The sequence below is a fragment of the Thalassophryne amazonica genome, chromosome 17 (assembly GCF_902500255.1).
Source record: "Thalassophryne amazonica chromosome 17, fThaAma1.1, whole genome shotgun sequence".
Lineage (NCBI taxonomy): Eukaryota > Metazoa > Chordata > Actinopteri > Batrachoidiformes > Batrachoididae > Thalassophryne > Thalassophryne amazonica.
Genome location: NC_047119.1, coordinates 1,592,898 through 1,611,315, shown reverse-complemented (window position 1 = coordinate 1,611,315; position 18,418 = coordinate 1,592,898). Strand labels below are relative to the sequence as shown.

At 42.3% G+C, this 18,418-nt stretch overlaps 1 protein-coding gene across 1 annotated transcript in view; it reads right to left on the bottom strand.

The window, feature by feature from the left end:
- The window catches only part of zfyve16 (zinc finger, FYVE domain containing 16), a 44,380-nt gene extending 33,927 nt beyond the window's left edge, over window positions 1-10,453 (bottom strand). The window contains 3 exon segments of the mRNA XM_034191763.1: window positions 184-265; window positions 5,803-5,808; window positions 10,262-10,453. Of these exon segments, the coding sequence (XP_034047654.1) occupies window positions 184-253 (70 nt within the window). The 5' untranslated portion in view covers window positions 254-265; window positions 5,803-5,808; window positions 10,262-10,453.
- Window positions 10,454-18,418: the final 7,965 nt, after the last annotated feature.

The window sequence follows — 18,418 nt, the reverse complement described above, 5'->3', positions numbered from 1 at the left end:
TTGTTATGAGGTTTTTTTTGTTGTTGTTGTCGAACAGTGTGCCGAACAAATTCATTCATAAATCGGCGTTTTGAGGATTTAAACAGCATTTCAGGTGCGAGAAAGAAAAATTCAGCATCGATACAGATCCAAAATCCTGGTTCAGGCCTTACGGGCCTGTCATTGTCTTCTCAATGATCTCACCAGGATTGAGCTCAAAATCATCAAGCAGCTTGTCCAGGTCACACACAGCTGCCTTGAAGAAACTGTCCATGCTGGGATAAAACTAAAAAAAAAAGAAAAGACAGAATTTAATTATTTTTGTCTCTTTGTGGTAACTGATACTGTTATTGATAGGCAAGTGTTACATTTGCTGCTCATAGCTTCAGAGCTGAGTGGGGCAGAGAAGGATTTCCAAAGAAAACAGATCAAATCTAGGCTTAAATCTCCCAACTGCTTTCTGCCAAACCTCAGGTGAAATTTGACTTTTTAAAATTTTCCTTAAAGAAGATCCTTCTCTGTGTCACTCCACCATGAAGATGTGTAACTGGTGATCCAACAGCTAAAAGTTGATTCTCCATGACGACACCAAGTTGATGCAACCTAACACCACAACCCATGAAGGACACAAAGGGTGACGCGAAATGGATGCAAAAAAATACACGTGTTTAATTTTTTCTGCATCAAGCACAGGACGCAGAAAGGAAGTAGTTTTCTCACAAGTTGAGGTAACTTAACAGTTCTTAACGTGACTGGATGCCACACCCACACAATATAACATTATCCGACGCCAATTTATGATTTCTGCTGTGCTCCATTGTTGCCGAGCTATAAAATCACACAGGACTGTTGAACTTCTTATACCAATGCAGTAAATCTACACCGCACAAACGGCACATGGGAACAATGAAAAGAAAGAAAAAAAGCTCATTACTGCATGCACTCATCTGCTCAGGTTCTGTCACGACTGTGTTAAATAAAACCCATTCTGCTCACAGACAGATTGCCAGCAACAGGACATGTCCACATACAGTATAACTCCTCACAGAAGACATCTCTATGTCCACCCGTGGACGGTTCATGCACGCGTGCACACAAACACCAGCTGCAGCTCCGCGATCACAGGAAGAATGATAAGCTTTAACAGAAGTCAGAGCGCACACCCGCACTGGGAAACACAAACGAGAACAGTAATCAGAGCGCACACCCGCACTGGGATACACATAAACGAGAACAGAAATCAGAGCGCAGACCCGCACTGGGATACACATAAACGAGAACAGAAATCAGAGCGCAGACCCGCACTGGGATACACATAAACGAGAACAGAAATCAGAGCGCACACCCGCACTGGGATACACATAAACGAGAACAGAAATCAGAGCGCAGACCCGCACAGGAAGACACAAACGAGAACAGAAATCAGAGCGCAGACCTGCACAACAAGACACATAAAGGAGAATAGAAATCAGAGCGCACACCCGCACTGGGATACACAAACGAGAACAGAAATCAGAGCGCACACCCGCACTGGGATACACATAAACGAGAACAGAAATCAGAGCGCACACCCGCACTGGGAAACACAAACGAGAACAGAAATCAGAGCGCACACCCGCACTGGGATACACATAAACGAGAACAGAAATCAGAGCGCACACCCGCACTGGGATACACATAAACGAGAACAGAAATCAGAGCGCAGACCCGCACTGGGATACACATAAACGAGAACAGAAATCAGAGCGCACACCCGCACTGGGATACACATAAACGAGAACAGAAATCAGAGCGCACACCCGCACTGGGATACACATAAACGAGAACAGAAATCAGAGCGCAGACCCGCACTGGGATACACATAAACGAGAACAGAAATCAGAGCGCACACCCGCACTGGGATACACATAAACGAGAACAGAAATCAGAGCGCACACCCGCACTGGAATACACATAAACGAGAACAGAAATCAGAGCGCAGACCCGCACTGGGATACACATAAACGAGAACAGAAATCAGAGCGCAGACCCGCACTGGGATACACATAAACGAGAACAGAAATCAGAGCGCAGACCCGCACAGGAAGACACAAACGAGAACAGAAATCAGAGCGCAGACCTGCACAACAAGACACATAAAGGAGAATAGAAATCAGAGCGCACACCCGCACTGGGATACACATAAACGAGAACAGAAATCAGAGCGCACACCCGCACTGGGATACACATAAACGAGAACAGAAATCAGAGCGCACACCCGCACTGGGATACACATAAACGAGAACAGAAATCAGAGCGCAGACCTGCACAACAAGACACATAAAGGAGAATAGAAATCAGAGCGCAGACCTGCACAACAAGACACAAAGGAGAATAGAAATCAGAGCGCAGACCTGCACAACAAGACACAAAGGAGAATAGAAATCAGAGCGCAGACCTGCACAACAAGACACATAAAGGAGAATAGCTCCTCCACAAAAGCGCTCACAAACCGGCTTCTGTACTGTGTGAAAACATTCAGCTGATTGAACAAAGTCAAACTAAATGCTAACATTACAAAATTAAGCAAATGATAAAAAGCCATCAAGAACAGCAGCAAAATGAAATATGGACGAATTGAAGATTTCTGCGGCATTTGTTCAAATTTTTCAACTGTTTAAAAATCCTGACAAAGAGCCAGCTGCAGGAACAAAGCTGGGCAAAGGTTAATGATGCCAACAGAAGTCCAGATTTCTTGTTTCTTTGGGCTTCATTGCCCTTTGTTAACTGCTGTGTGACCAGGCCTTCACATTTACAGCTCTTTTAAACAAATGCAGTAGACCTGAATCATCAAGCCCTTTAACCTGTGATAACATCCACCCTCTCAACCTGTGAGACACACAGATGACCCCCATCTTGAATTTTGCTTGAACATGACCCAGATTCTGACAACAGGACCTCAAGGATTTATAACACCTGCTCCACACTCTCGGGGACAGTCCTCTTGAGATGTAGCTGGGACCACATGGCCTAGCTGATCTTCATGTGAATATTTTTAGTTTTCCCTTCTCATTTGGAAAGGTGATTTCATTTTGGAAAGGTACACGTGAGCATAAATATGAAGTCCCTGTGAGGGAGACGGGGGGACAGGGTGGCTTTCATACACATTTCAATTTTTCCACTCATTCTCCAACAGATACAGTTAAATCCATTATACAGACAGGTCCATCAGTAATTGGACAATGACTATTTTTTTTATTTCATCTCACTGTAAGTACTGGAAATAATGAATTTCTCAGAGGAAATGCTCACAGCTGATTAATGACACAGGTAGAGAGCAGACAACATCATCATGCAGGTTGTTAAAAAACAAAAACAAGCAAACATCACTGTCCCCATCAGTAAGACAATCAATAATAAAGATTACAGTTCCTGGGCTGAACCACACAATCCAAACAGCATTTCAAAAATCAGTTACAGCACCAAAGATCTTCAGAGATCACCTGATGTAGACTGACTCTGCCAATTGAAACATCTGTGAAGCTTCCTCTTTTACCAGGACAGCATGACTGTAGCTGCAAATTTAGCAGTAACTTCTTTCACTTCTTTTGTGTCACATTAGCAGATAAGTTAAAGATGGAGAGGAATGAGGAAGTCATCGCCTTACTAAAAATAGACCTTACTGTTACCATCAGTGAGAATTATGAGCAGCTGTAATTCTGCAGTCACAGATTGTCAATAACTGACACCTGTTATTTCTCTGGGGGAAAAAAGGTTGCAGAATACTAGAAAGGGTCAAGCTAGGGCTGCGCCTTAACATACCGTCCACAATAATGCCAGTATAAATTTTTACATGATTTAAAAAAGTGTCATATCACGATAAAAAGAGCTGGGTCTCTATTACAGAATAAGGGAGTAGCAAAATGGGATAGGTGTGTTTGGCAAGCTGTCCGCTCTTTATCCAATTTGTTTGACTGTTTTTGTTTGGTTGGCAATGTTTCTCCTCTCTTGACTTTTTAACATCAAGCATTAGAATCCCACATTTGCTGTTTTTTTGTTGTTTTTTTACAACCCCAATTCCAATGAAGTTGGGACGATGTGTAAAATGTAAATAAAAACAATGTAGTGATTTGCAAATCCTCTTCAACCTATATTCAATTGAATACACCACAAAGACAAGATATTTAATGTTCAAACTGATAAGCTTTATTGTTTTTGTGCAAATATTTGCTCATTTTGAAATGGATGCCTGCAACGTTTCAAAAAAGCTGGGACAGTGGTATGTTTACCACTGTGTTACATCACCTTTCCTTCTAACAACACTCAATAAGCGTCAATAAGAACTGAGGACACTAATTGAAGCTTTGTAGGTGGAATTCTTTCCACCTACAAAGTTGTTCAACAGTCCAGGGTCTCCGTTGTCGTATTTTGCGCTTCATAATGCGCCACACATTTTCAGTGGGCGACAGGTCTGGACTGCAGGCAGGCCAGTCTGGTACCCGCACTCTTTTACTACAAAGCCACACTGTTGGAACACGTGCAGAATGTGTCTTGGCATTGTCTTGCTGAAATAAGCAGGGACGTCCCTGAAAAAGATGTTGCTTGGATGGCAGCATGTGTTGCTCCAAAACCTGGATGTACCTTTCAGCATTGATGGTGCCGACTGGAGGACACGATGTCCATGATTTCCAAAAACAATTTCAAATGTGGACTCATCAGACCACAGCACACTTTTCCACTTTGCGTCTGTCCATTTCAAATGAGCTCGGACCCAAAGAAGGCGGCAGCATTTCTGGATGTTGTTGATGTTTGGCTTTCACTTTGCATGGTAGAGTTTTAACTTGCACTTGTAGATGTAGCGACAAACTGTGTTAACTGACAATGGTTTTCTGAAGTGTTCCTGAGCCCACACGGTAAGATCCTTTACACAACGATGTCGTTTTTTAATGCAGTACCGCCTGAGGGATCAAAGGTCACGGCCATTCAATGTTGGTTTTCGGCCTTGCCGCTTACGTGTAGAAAGTTCTCCAGATTCTCTGAATCTTCTGATTATATTATGGACTGTAGATGATGGAATCCCTAAATTCCTTGCAATTGAACGTTGAGAAACATTGTTCTTAAACTGTTGGACTATTTTTTCACGCAGTTGTTCACAAAGTGGTGATCCTCACCCCATCTTTGCTTGTGAACGGCTGAGACTTTTGGGGATGCTCCTTTTATACACATTCATGACACGCACCTGTTTCCAATTAGGTGTTCTTTGAGCATTCATCAACTTTCCCAGTCTTTTGTTCTTTTGTTGCCCCGTCCCAACTTTTTTGAAACGTGTTGCAGGCATCCATTTCAAAATGAGAAAATATTTGCACAGAAACAAAGTTTATCAGTTTGAACATTAAATATCTTGTCTTTGTGGTGTATTCAATTGAATATCGGTTGAAGAGGATTTGTAAATCATTGTATTCTGTTCCTATTTACATTTTACACAACGTCCCGACTTCATTGGAATTGGGGTTGTAGTTGCCCTCATTACAGAAAAATGAGCAAGTCGCTTAGAGTGGTTGGGGGGAACAGGAGAGAGAGAATAGCTAGTGAGTGACAGTCAAAGCAACTTTTGTTATCTTGTGAGGAAAAATGCTACACCTGAGTAGACTGTAGTTGGAAAAGTGCAGTGACACGTTCATGACTAATTCACGCACTTGCAGGACCTGTGTTGCGCAGGAGCGTAAACTCATCTTTAACAGGTGAGGGGGCGCAATTGTGCAAAGAAAATTTTCAAACGTTCAAAAAAAAAAAAAAAAATCCTTCACACATAAAAGTGCTACGTGGCACGATCTGCTCGCCAACACAACGTGCAGCTCGTCAAGTGGAGTAAAGAAGAAGTGAACTGAGCGAGTAGCTGCATCAGCCGATCGCATCAGAGCGCAGCTCGTCTGAACGATTTTAACGAGATGTTAAATCTATCACAAACATACTTTAACAACTGTAGACAAGAAGGAAAGAAAATGCAACTGTTTTACCAAGCCATGACAATATTTAGAAACATGAGAAATAATTACCTTTTTATACGGTTCCAAATGCTTTCTCCAGCTCATTCAGCATGCGCGCAAGCAGCGCTGCTGGGGCGGTCCTCTGTGATTCAGGGAGCTATTAGAGCCATTTTTCAACAGACAATTTGGGCAATTCTAAGGTAACGGAATTACAACAGCAGCAAAATCTGGACATTTGGCATCTAACCATGACAGATTAGTTCAGATTATAATTATGTTACCGTAGAATTGCCCATTTGCATTAATCCACTACAAAATAATTATTTTATATATGTAGCGTCCAGTGTAGCGCACGTGGCAGCCAGTGGAACAAAGCATGGCATCCAGCTGGGAACAGAGCAGCTGGGATCATCATGACGACGTACGTGCAAGTGCATGAATCAAAGTCATGCACGTGTCAGTACACCACAAGGCTTTAAAATCCACTCACTGTCAAGACTGACTGGATTTAAAGTGTGACAGATCCTCCACAGCCATCCACAAACAGGCCCCGTTCTGTGTTGCATGTAAGTGAATCAGCTTCGTCCTCAAACTGACTGGTGTTAGCTGCTAGGATGAGTGACCCTTGACACGATGGATTTAAAACAAGCACAATAGGGTGGTCAGCCAGATCACAATCAAGAGGTACTAGTGGGGTCCAGTAAGGGTAGAAATTTGATGTTCCTATATTAAATTATTTACACTCAGAAAAAATTATTAAAGGTGTTGTCTAATAAATGCCAAAATATCTTTTTATTAACTTCCTGAAAAGCTCGAGCTGATTTCGAAATGCATGTTTTTTGTGACAAAGTGTGGTGTACGGACACTACAGTTTCATCATTTGTTAAATGATAAGATGCTGTTATTTAAATAGGTGATGCATATATATCAACCTGAAATGATCTTTAGCGTGTGTGTGTGTGTGTGTTGGGGGTGTGAAGGGTGGGGGGGGGGGGCATTATATACACTCAACAAAAATATAAATGCAACACTTTTGGTTTTGCTCCCATTTTGTATGAGATGAACTCAAAGATCTAAAACTTTTTCCACATACACAATATCACCATTTCCCTCAAATATTGTTCACAAACCAGTCTAAATCTGTGATAGTGAGCACTTCTCCTTTGCTGAGATAATCCATCCCACCTCACAGGTGTGCCATATCAAGATGCTGATTAGACACCATGATTAGTGCACAGGTGTGCCTTAGACTGCCCACAATAAAAGGCCACTCTGAAAGGTGCAGTTTTATCACACAGCACAATGTCACAGATGTCGCAAGATTTGAGGGAGCGTGCAATTGGCATGCTGACAGCAGGAATGTCAACCAGAGCTGTTGCTCGTGTACTGAATGTTCATTTCTCTACCATAAGCCGTCTCCAAAGGTGTTTCAGAGAATTTGGCAGTACATCCAACCAGCCTCACAACCGCAGACCACGTGTAACCACACCAGCCCAGGACCTCCACATCCAGCATGTTTACCTCCAAGATCGTCTGAGACCAGCCACTCGGACAGCTGCTGAAACAATCGGTTTGCATAACCAAAGAATTTCTGCACAAATTGTCAGAAACCGTCTCAGGGAAGCTCATCTGCATGCTCGTCGTCCTCATTGGGGTCTCGACCTGACTCCAGTTCATCGTCGTAACCGACTTGAGTGGGCAAATGCTCACATTCGCTGGCGTTTGGCACGTTGGAGAGGTGTTCTCTTCACGGATGAATCCCGGTTCACACTGTCCAGGGCAGATGCAGACAGTGTGTGTGGCGTCGTGTGGGTGAGCGGTTTTCTGATGTCAATGTTGTGGATCGAGTGGCCCATGGTGGCGGTGGGGTTATGGTATGGGCAGGCATCTGTTATGAACGAAGAACACAGGTGCATTTTATTGATGGCATTTTGAATGCACAGAGATTGTTATGTGCAGACGCAGGTTGAGGAGCGGACCAACGTCTGACTGAACCCAGCGCTAAATAACCAGAAAGCGGTTCCACAAACAAAACAGTTTTATTTCCCCTCCAGTGCAATAATTAGTGTACAACATAAATATTTTGGTTTGTCTGGCGGAGTGAAGGACGGCGCGCTCTCCAGCGCCCAAAAGGATCGAAGCCTCGGCGCTTCTGGACTCAGATTCACCGCCAAACACCCCCCAGGTGAACACGACAAACTGACTCTGTTAAGGATGGAAAAGGTGAGGTAAGTCAACAGAGCTACAGCAAATATCCTTCAGAGGCACACACTATCAGCAACACATTCAGGTCTGAATTTAAGCTTTATGTAAATGAGCAGCTTCTCACAACAGGTGGAGGATCATCAGTCCGTACGCCACGGCAGTGAGAAGCAAACTGCACAATTCTCATCAATGTTCAAATATACTGCGTAACAGAATGCCAAATTACTATTAACGATCATTCAGACAATAATCACCTCTGTCCGTGACGAGATCCTGAGGCCCATTGTTGTGCCACATCCAAGAACATCACCTCATGTTGCAGCAGGATAATGCACGGCCCCATGTTGCAAGGATCTGTACACAATTCTTGGAACCTGAAAATGTCCCAGTTCTTGCATGGCCGGCATACTCACCGGACATGTCCCCCATTGAGCATGTTTGGGATGCTCTGGACCGGCGTATACGACAGCGTGTACCAGTTCCTGCCAATATCCAGCAACTTCGCACAGCCATTGAAGAGGAGTGGACCAACATTCCACAGGCCACAATTGACAACCTGATCAACTCTATGCGAAGGAGATGTGTTGCACTGCATGAGGCAAATGGTGGTCACACCAGATACTGACTGGTATCCCCCCAATAAAACAAAACTGCACCTTTCAGAGTGGCCTTTTATTGTGGGCAGTCTAAGGCACACCTGTGCACTAATCATGGTGTCTAATCAGCATCTTGATATGGCACACCTGTGATGTGGGATGGATTATCTCAGCAAAGGAGAAGTGCTCACTATCACAGATTTAGACTGGTTTGTGAACAATATTTGAGGGAAATGGTGATATTGTGTATGTGGAAAAGTTTTAGATCTTTGAGTTCATCTCATACAAAATGGGAGCAAAACCAAAAGTGTTGTGTTTATATTTTTGTTGAGTGTAATTATGTGGTATTTCTTTATCAGGGAAAATATAACATGTTTTCTCATACATATTTGAATGTTACATATATTACAGCATGGAAGTAAGCATTGCATTATTTATTGTAACTCTAATACAACCGGTTTCTATGTTTGTCGACCAGACTTGGAGCACAAATATCTTGGTGTACGGACACAACATTTTGCAAACCTGAATTCCAAATCAGCCTTGCTGATTTACACTAAATATCAGTTGTTGCATGTAAATATAATTTTAGTTGTTACTAAAGAAATTTGAACTTTTCAATTAAATAATATTGCTAAACTAAACTAATATTGCTGGACAGTTCCAACAGGTTCCATTAATACAGGTAACAGGTGGAGGACAAAAGAGCTTCTTAAAGAAGAAGTTACAGGTCTGTGAGAGCCAGAAATCTTGCTTGTTTGTGGGTGACCAAATACTTATTTTCCACCATAATTTACAAATGAATTCTTTAAAAATCCTACAATGTGATTTCCTGGATTTTTTTTTCTCATTTTGTCTCTCACAGTTGAAGTGAACCTATGCTGAAAATTACAGACCTCTCATCTTTCTAAGTAGGAGAACTTGCACAATCAGGGGCTGACTAAATACTTTTTTACCCCACTGTAAATGTTGTGAAATAATCTGGAAAAAGTGAAGGGCTGTGAATACTTTCCTGATGCACTGTATGCTGAGATGCTGAATTTATTTATCCATTTTTTGACCCATGTGTCGTACAGGTAATTTCCTGAAAAAGGTTGGCGCCATTGAGAAAAAAATGCATGAACAAGCCCCATTTAATTTCAGTTATTTCTATTACTTGCAGCAGTTATTTGTGTTTGTTTTGTGTGTTTTAAAAAAAAAACTTTAGGGTAAACTATAAGTTGCCCCTCAATTCCCTTCCATAGACAGAACTACATATATGTAGAGAAAAGAGAAAAAGTTGGAAGATTTTTAACATCAGAGCAAATGTGTTTCGCCATAACAAACACGACAATTCAATTAAATGTTTTTTTAAACTGACATTACTAATTAAGACATACTGATCAGTTGTCTGACGCCAATATGTAGCAGGCTGAAAACAGCTGGTGAACCAAAGTTAAAAGTCTTATTATTATTTACTAGCAAGTTAGCTGGCTAATGCGGCTAGCTACCTTTTTTCCACGGAATTTCTTACCAGCACCGTTTTTAGTCCATAACTTGAACGTCGTCCTCAACAAATGCGCCCTTTGTGGGAAGGAAAAGAAAAGAAAAAAAAAACAAACAAACAAACGCAGCTGATATCTTTCCGTATTTTCGTTCATAAAACGGCTGAAGCTTTTTGTGAATTTTAATGCAGTCTGGAACTTGAGCGTCGAAGTTCGTGTCGAGCACCATGTTGCCATATATGATATGAACAAGCCCCCAAAGAAAGAATTGTGCTGAACCAAAACCAAGTTCAGAACGAAGAATCTGTACTTTCATCAGTCACAAAGGAATTATCCTTGATTTTTTTTTCCATGAATTCTGCAATTGCAGAAATTAGTGGAAAACAAAAATGACTTTTGAAACCTTGCTTTGGTTTGGTTTTATTCGAATCAACTTGATTTGATTTGAGGACAGTCAAATAATCCATACAAAAACGACTAACAAATAAACAGAGGTGGGTAAATAGGCAAATGTCAGAAAACTATTCAACTATTTTGAAAACCCTAGTAATCTATTGAGTAAAATATATTCACTGTTTAAGAACAAATGACACTGATTTTTATTTGTTTTATATTGCTAAATGTGATGTTTTCCTTTACATTCAATCTTAATATAAATTTAAGTTTTTGTCTGGCTTTGAAAACAACAATAACAACCAAAAGCTTTGCACATTAGACTCATACTTGGTCAAAATTAGAAATTTAATTAGGCTGTGAATTTCATGTTTGGGTTCTGGAAAAAGTCAAACTGGCATTTCTTTCAAATAAATAAATAAACATATTTTACAGAATAAACTATTAATTGACAAAAAAGTAGTCAGTTGTTCCACAGTAAGAAGAGATGTTACGTGAAAATGTGTCCAAAACAAGCGTCCATATTTGTAAACACGCACCTGCTTATAAGTTGCTGACCTGGCAACAGCAGTCAGGCAGGTCCAGGGTATCTCGGAAACACTGAAGATAGTTTTCCATTCGACAGTTAAGGAGAACGTTAAAGACACGTTTCAAATGCTTAACATAGTTGCTTTCACAGTAGCAAAAGATGCAAAATAACAACAGCAGCAACAACTGGGAATCCGTATCTTGACGTTGTCCGAAGATTTTTTTTTCCCAGAGGTCTGGCTTTTAAATGTCGACTCGATACGATTGAGAAGCGCACTTCTGTGTTTGTCTGTGGGGCAGTTTCAAACATAGTTTCGAAGCTCTGTATCGACTCTGTGGAGTTTTTCTTCTTCAAGGCTTTGCAACAGTTGGTATCTATATTTCTGCAATACTGCCATCTTTTGGTGCTACTTTACACACACGCGCTCGTGCGCGCACACATCTGTGTGTGTCTGGGTCAATGATAAAGTTGAAGAGTTGGTTTGATATCAACAAACGGTCATTAAATTGGTCTCAAACTAAAATGATGTTATTTGGAAATTATAATAAGGATGTACATATACAGTTTAATATTAAAACAGGGCGGGCACCTCCCTCCCTGTTTTAATGGGGTTTATCACTTGAGTGATTGCATTATATATACTTAAATCAACTGTATTATATTGTACATAGACTATACTGTATTGTATTTTTGTGTTTTGTCTTTCCATTGTTGTTGTTCGTGTACTAGTTTCCTCCTTATTAAAGGAGGCCTGTGACACCTGTGTAAAACCTGTCTGATATCCTGAAGAAGGCCATGCTGCGTTGGTGCGTATTTTAATTATATAGCCATGTCACAATAAAGGCTTTTTAATTTAATTTTCACAGAGTGCCTTGGAGTTTTGTTTTTGGTCTTCCTGAGGTTTTCACACAAAATAGCTCTTTTTCGTTTTTTCATTTTCTTACCATTTGAAGATCAAAAACGCCTGTTTTTCAAGTACTGAATAGCACCCCTATCTCCAGTTGAGCACCTGTGCATTAAGATTTTTTAAAATACTTTTTGATTCACAATTTGTGGACCCACGCAGCACTCCTTTTTCAATTTTATCTTTAAAAGGGGAAGAAATGTGACTAGTCTAAAGAGGGGGGGGAAAAAAAACAAGGAACCTAATATTAAACCAAACTAGGACAAAGCAGATACTGGCCGAGACAAAAGAGAATACAATAACTGATGAAGGCAAAACAAACTATTGGTTAAACCGCAAATAAACAAAACCCAGTGAATACGGAATAATGCAATAAATAAAACTGATAAACAGAAAATGCAGTGAATAACAAATGGAACATAATCAGATTAACAACACTGAAGGTAAATAATAACAAAAACCTGTGACAAAAGCATAATACAATAAATGTGTCAATAAAAGTGCAAAACAAAGAAAAGCAATAAACAGAACCAAACTGAGATTTACATGACAAAGTAAAAACTTAAGAAAAACAAAACCAGAAAATCAGAGGAAATACGCCAAGAGCTAACGCCTATACTCTGAGCCGGGGCCGAGCATGACAGCTCCAATCAAATTGAAAACTAAACCACTTTAATTGTCTGCACATAACGATTCCAAAAATGTATAGTTTGGACAATCTGTGACTGAATGTTCTGGAGTTATGGGGTAAAAATAGCAAGAATGGTAACAAAGGTCAATTTCAGTTTGTACATGGGTCAAAAAGTTAAAGTTCCTCCAATTTTGGTAAAACATGATGCAAATTATTGGTTGAGTTAACAGGGATTTAAAAAGGAATAGTTTGGACCATGTCCACATTGTTTGACCTTTACTTTGGAGACCAAACATTCAACACAGTCAGAACTATTGGATTTATTAATCCTGGTAGCTCAACCAGGTCATCTGATTTGGACGTAAATCCTGTTTAATTCAAACTGCACGTCTGTTCCAGCTGTTGTTCCTAATTTGGTTTTCATGCCCACAGTTTGTGACAGATGTTTAAAATAACACAAAACTAATATTGATGAACCCAAATATGTATGAGTCAAATATTCCAATTAAACAGAAATTAAATCATTTGACTCATTTGTAATCAAGCATTTGTTCTTTACATTTTTGAAGAATTCATGAATTCAAAATTCTTTCACTCCAGAAGATTTTTAAAAGTGCTTTTCAGTAATCATTTTTTAAATTTCTTTGTCACATTTATCCATGTTTAAATGTGTTGATGTTTTTCAGTGGATATATTTGATTATTACATGTATTCCTTTTACATAAAACAGGAAATATGTTTCAACCTTTCTTTTTATAAGATGAATTTGTGACACATTTTACTTTGTTGTCATGGTGACTGCATCATTCAATAAAAGTTAACATTCCGGCAGCAAAGAGTCAAAAGCAAAAGTTGTAGAGAAATATCGAGCCAGAGGGATGATTACTGTTAAAAACCTTTTAAAACAAGCATTTTTTTGTCAAACCAGACTCTGTGTGCCCGCATTCAGAGGGATCCCCCCCCCCCCCCCCCCCACAGTTTGCTTTCCAGTCTCAGTCTCCACAACGGCACCAGGAACCATTTCATTGGGGTTAAAGGTCAAAACATTCCATCCCCACCTCATCTAGCTGCTGCAGCCAGTTCAAAGGCTCCTGCACGCTGCATCGTGCACAGAGAAATGCACCACATGGCTAAAATAGCAAACTGGTAGAATAGAAAAGAACAGAATAGAATACAATAGAAACTTTATTGTCATTGCACATACATATATGATGCATACAACGAAACTTGTCCTCGGCATTTAACCATCCTAATTACAGCAAGACACAACCACTAGGGGCAGTATGCAGCCACAGTACAGATGTAGAGACTGTTCCTTGCTCAGGGGCAGAGAAAGCAGTAGACCCTAAAGAAGGAGCGGACCCTAAAGAAGGAGCATACTCTAAATAAGGAGCGGACCCTAAAAAAGGAGCGTACTCTAAATAAGGAGCGGACCCTAAAAAAGGAGCAGACCCTAAAAAAGGAGCGGACCCTAAATAAGGAGCGGACTCTAAATAAGGAGCAGACCCTAAATAAGGAGCGGACTCTAAATAAGGAGCGGACCCTAAATAAGGAGCGGACTCTAAATAAGGAGCAGACCCTAAATAAGGAGCATACTCTAAATAAGGAGCGGACCCTAAAAAAGGAGCGTACTCTAAATAAGGAGCGGACCCTAAAAAAGGAGCAGACCCTAAAAAAGGAGCGGACCCTAAATAAGGAGCGGACTCTAAATAAGGAGCGGACCCTAAAAAAGGAGCGTACTCTAAATAAGGAGCGGACCCTAAATAAGGAGCGGACTCTAAATAAGGAGCGGACCCTAAAAAAGGAGCGTACTCTAAATAAGGAGCGGACCCTAAAAAAGGAGCGTACTCTAAATAAGGAGCAGACCCTAAAAAAGGAGCAGACCCTAAAAAAGGAGCGGACCCTAAATAAGGAGCAGACTCTAAATAAGGAGCGGACCCTAAAAAAGGAGCGGACCCTAAATAAGGAGCGGACTCTAAATAAGGAGCGGACCCTAAAAAAGGAGCGTACTCTAAATAAGGAGCGGACCCTAAAAAAGGAGCGTACTCTAAATAAGGAGCAGACCCTAAAAAAGGAGCAGACCCTAAAAAAGGAGCGGACCCTAAATAAGGAGCAGACTCTAAATAAGGAGCAGACCCTAAAAAAGGAGCGTACTCTAAATAAGGAGCGGACCCTAAATAAGGAGCGGGCCCTAAACTAGGAGCAGGCCCTAAACAAGGAGCGGGCCCTAAACTAGGAGCGGACCCTAAAGAAGGAGCGGACTCTAAATAAGGAGTGGACCCTAAATAAGGAGCGGACCCTAAACTAGGAGCGGGCCCTAAATAAGGACTGGACCCTAAATAAGGACTGGACTCTAAATAAGGAGTATAAGGAGCAAACCCTAAATAAGGAGCGGGCCCTAAATAAGGAGCGGGCCCTAAACTAGGAGCAGGCCCTAAACAAGGAGCGGGCCCTAAACTAGGAGCGGACCCTAAAGAAGGAGCGGACTCTAAATAAGGAGTGGACCCTAAATAAGGAGCGGGCCCTAAACTAGGAGCGGACCCTAAACAAGGAGCGGGCCCTAAATAAGGACTGGACTCTAAATTAGGAGTATAAGGAGCGGGCCCTAAATAAGGAGCGGGCCCTAAAGAAGGAGCGAACCCTAAAGAAGGAGCGGACCCTAAAGAAGGAGCAGACTCTAAATTAGGAGTGGAAAGAGCGGACCCTAAATAAGGAGCAGACCCTAAATAAGGACTGGACTATAAATTAGGAGTATAAGGAGCGGACCCTAAATAAGGAGCGGGCCCTAAATAAGGAGCAGGCCCTAAACTAGGAGCGGACCCTAAAACAGGAGCGGACCCTAAATAAGGAGCGGACCCTAAATAAGGAGCATACTCTAAATAAGGAGCGGACCCTAAAAAAGGAGCGGACCCTAAAAAAGGAGCAGACCCTAAAAAAGGAGCGGACTCTAAATAAGGAGTGGACCCTAAATAAAGAGCGGACCCTAAATAAGGAGCAGACCGTAAACAAGGAGCGGGCCCTAAATTAGGAGCGGGCCCTAAATTAGGAGCGGGCCCTAAACTAGGAGTGGGCCCTAAACAAGGAGCGGGCCCTAAACTAGGAGCGGGCCCTAAACTAGGAGCAGGCCCTAAACAAGGAGCGGGCCCTAAACTAGGAGCGGACCCTAAAGAAGGAGCGGACTCTAAATAAGGAGTGGACCCTAAATAAGGAGCGGGCCCTAAACTAGGAGCGGACCCTAAACAAGGAGCGGGCCCTAAATAAGGACTGGACCCTAAATAAGGACTGGACTCTAAATTAGGAGTATAAGGAGCAGACCCTAAATAAGGAGCAGGCCCTAAACTAGGAGCGGACCCTAAAGAAGGAGCGGACCCTAAAGAAGGAGCGGACTCTAAATTAGGAGTGGAAAGAGCGGACCCTAAATAAGGAGCAGACTGTAAATAAGGACTGGACCCTAAATAAGGACTGGACTCTAAATTAGGAGTATAAGGAGTGGACCCTAAATAAGGAGTGGGCCCTAAATAAGGAGCGGGCCCTAAATAAGGAGCAGACCCTAAATAAGGACTGGACCCTAAATAAGGACTGGACTCTAAATTAGGAGTATAAGGAGCGGGCCCTAAATAAGGAGCAGGCCCTAAACTAGGAGCGGACCCTAAACAAAGAGCGGGCCCTAAATAAGGAGCAGACCCTAAACAAGGAGCGGGCCCTAAACAAGGAGCAGGCCCTAAACAAGGAGCGGGCCCTAAACTAGGAGCGGACCCTAAAGAAGGAGCGGACCCTAAAAAAGGAGCGGACTCTAAATAAGGAGTGGACCCTAAATAAAGAGCGGACCCTAAATAAGGAGCAGACCGTAAACAAGGAGCGGGCCCTAAATTAGGAGCGGGCCCTAAACTAGGAGCGGGCCCTAAACGAGGAGCAGGCCCTAAACAAGGAGCGGGCCCTAAACTAGGAGCGGACCCTAAAGAAGGAGCGGACTCTAAATAAGGAGTGGACCCTAAATAAGGAGCGGGCCCTAAACTAGGAGCGGACCCTAAACAAGGAGCGGGCCCTAAATAAGGACTGGACCCTAAATAAGGACTGGACTCTAAATTAGGAGTATAAGGAGCAGACCCTAAATAAGGAGCAGGCCCTAAACTAGGAGCGGACCCTAAAGAAGGAGCGGACCCTAAAGAAGGAGCGGACTCTAAATTAGGAGTGGAAAGAGCGTACCCTAAATAAGGAGCAGACCGTAAATAAGGACTGGACCCTAAATAAGGACTGGACTCTAAATTAGGAGTATAAGGAGTGGACCCTAAATAAGGAGTGGACCCTAAATAAGGAGCGGGCCCTAAATAAGGAGCAGACCCTAAATAAGGACTGGACCCTAAATAAGGACTGGACTCTAAATTAGGAGTATAAGGAGCGGACCATAAATAAGGAGCGGGCCCTAAATAAGGAGCAGACCCTAAACAAGGAGCGGGCCCTAAAAAAGGAGCGGGCCCTAAACTAGGAGCAGGCCCTAAACAAGGAGCGGGCCATAAACTAGGAGCGGGCCCTAAACTAGGAGCAGACCCTAAAGAAGGAGCGGACCCTAAAGAAGGAGCGGACTCTAAATAAGGAGCGGACCCTAAATAAAGAGCGGACTCTAAATAAGGAGCGGACCCTAAATAAGGAGCGGACCCTAAATAAGGAGCGGACTCTAAAGAAGGAGCGGACCCTAAAGAAGGAGCGGACCCTAAAGAAGGAGCGGGCCCTACATAAAGAGTGGACCCCAAATAAGGAGCGGACTCTAAATAAGGAGTGGACCCTAAATAAGGAACGGACTCTAAAGAAGGAGCGGACCCTAAATAAGGAGCGGACTCTAAAGAAGGAGCGGACCCTAAAGAAGCAGCGGACCCTAAAGAAGGAGCGGGCCCTAAAGAAGGAGCGGGCCCTAAAGAAGGCGCGGACTCTAAATTAGGAGTATAAAGAGCAGACCCTAAACTAGGAGCAGACCCTAAATAAGCATGTTTTTGACGTTCCCTCAGTGTGCAAGTGAAGCTCCTCCTCTTGGTCTCTCGTCTGACACACGTATTCCATCCAAAGAGAGCTAACACCAAACGCATCCATTCATCACCAACCCTGTTCCTGGAGGGCTCCTGCCCTGCATGTTTCCTGACTCTCCCTGTTCTACTTTTAATTAATTAACTAACTAACTCTATCAGGTGTGCTCAGCCAATCAAGAGCTGGAAAACACCACTTTTAAAAAAACAGGTGTGACTTGAGTAGGTTGACATGTAAAACATGCAGGGCAGGTGCTCTCCAGGAACAGGGTTGGTGACCCCTGCCTTAGATTAAAGGCAAACATCCAGTGAGAAAGGAAGTACCAGAACCTGAAAGACGTGGACCTTTACTGTCCTGCAACAGCAGTGTCACCAAACATCTCTGTCCAGATGTCTGTCAATCTCAGAGAAAAAGAATGTTTCCACAAGTTTAACACTTTCACCACATAAAGACGCACTTCTTCTGATGGCAGAGTTAAGAATGTCATTAAAACCAGAAACTGAGTCTTGATCCCGAAGTCGGACCCAGACGCTCTGATTAATCCGACTCAGTTTCTCAAGCACTGCAGTCAGACTATCCACATACATTTTATCTTTCCTTCTTTCTTTTTTATCTGGACAGATAAACAAATTGTCATCTGGCCATTCGTCTCCATGTTTTACCAGCAGATGGCGCTGTTTGGCTAAATGACGCGTCGTCTCGCGATATTTGG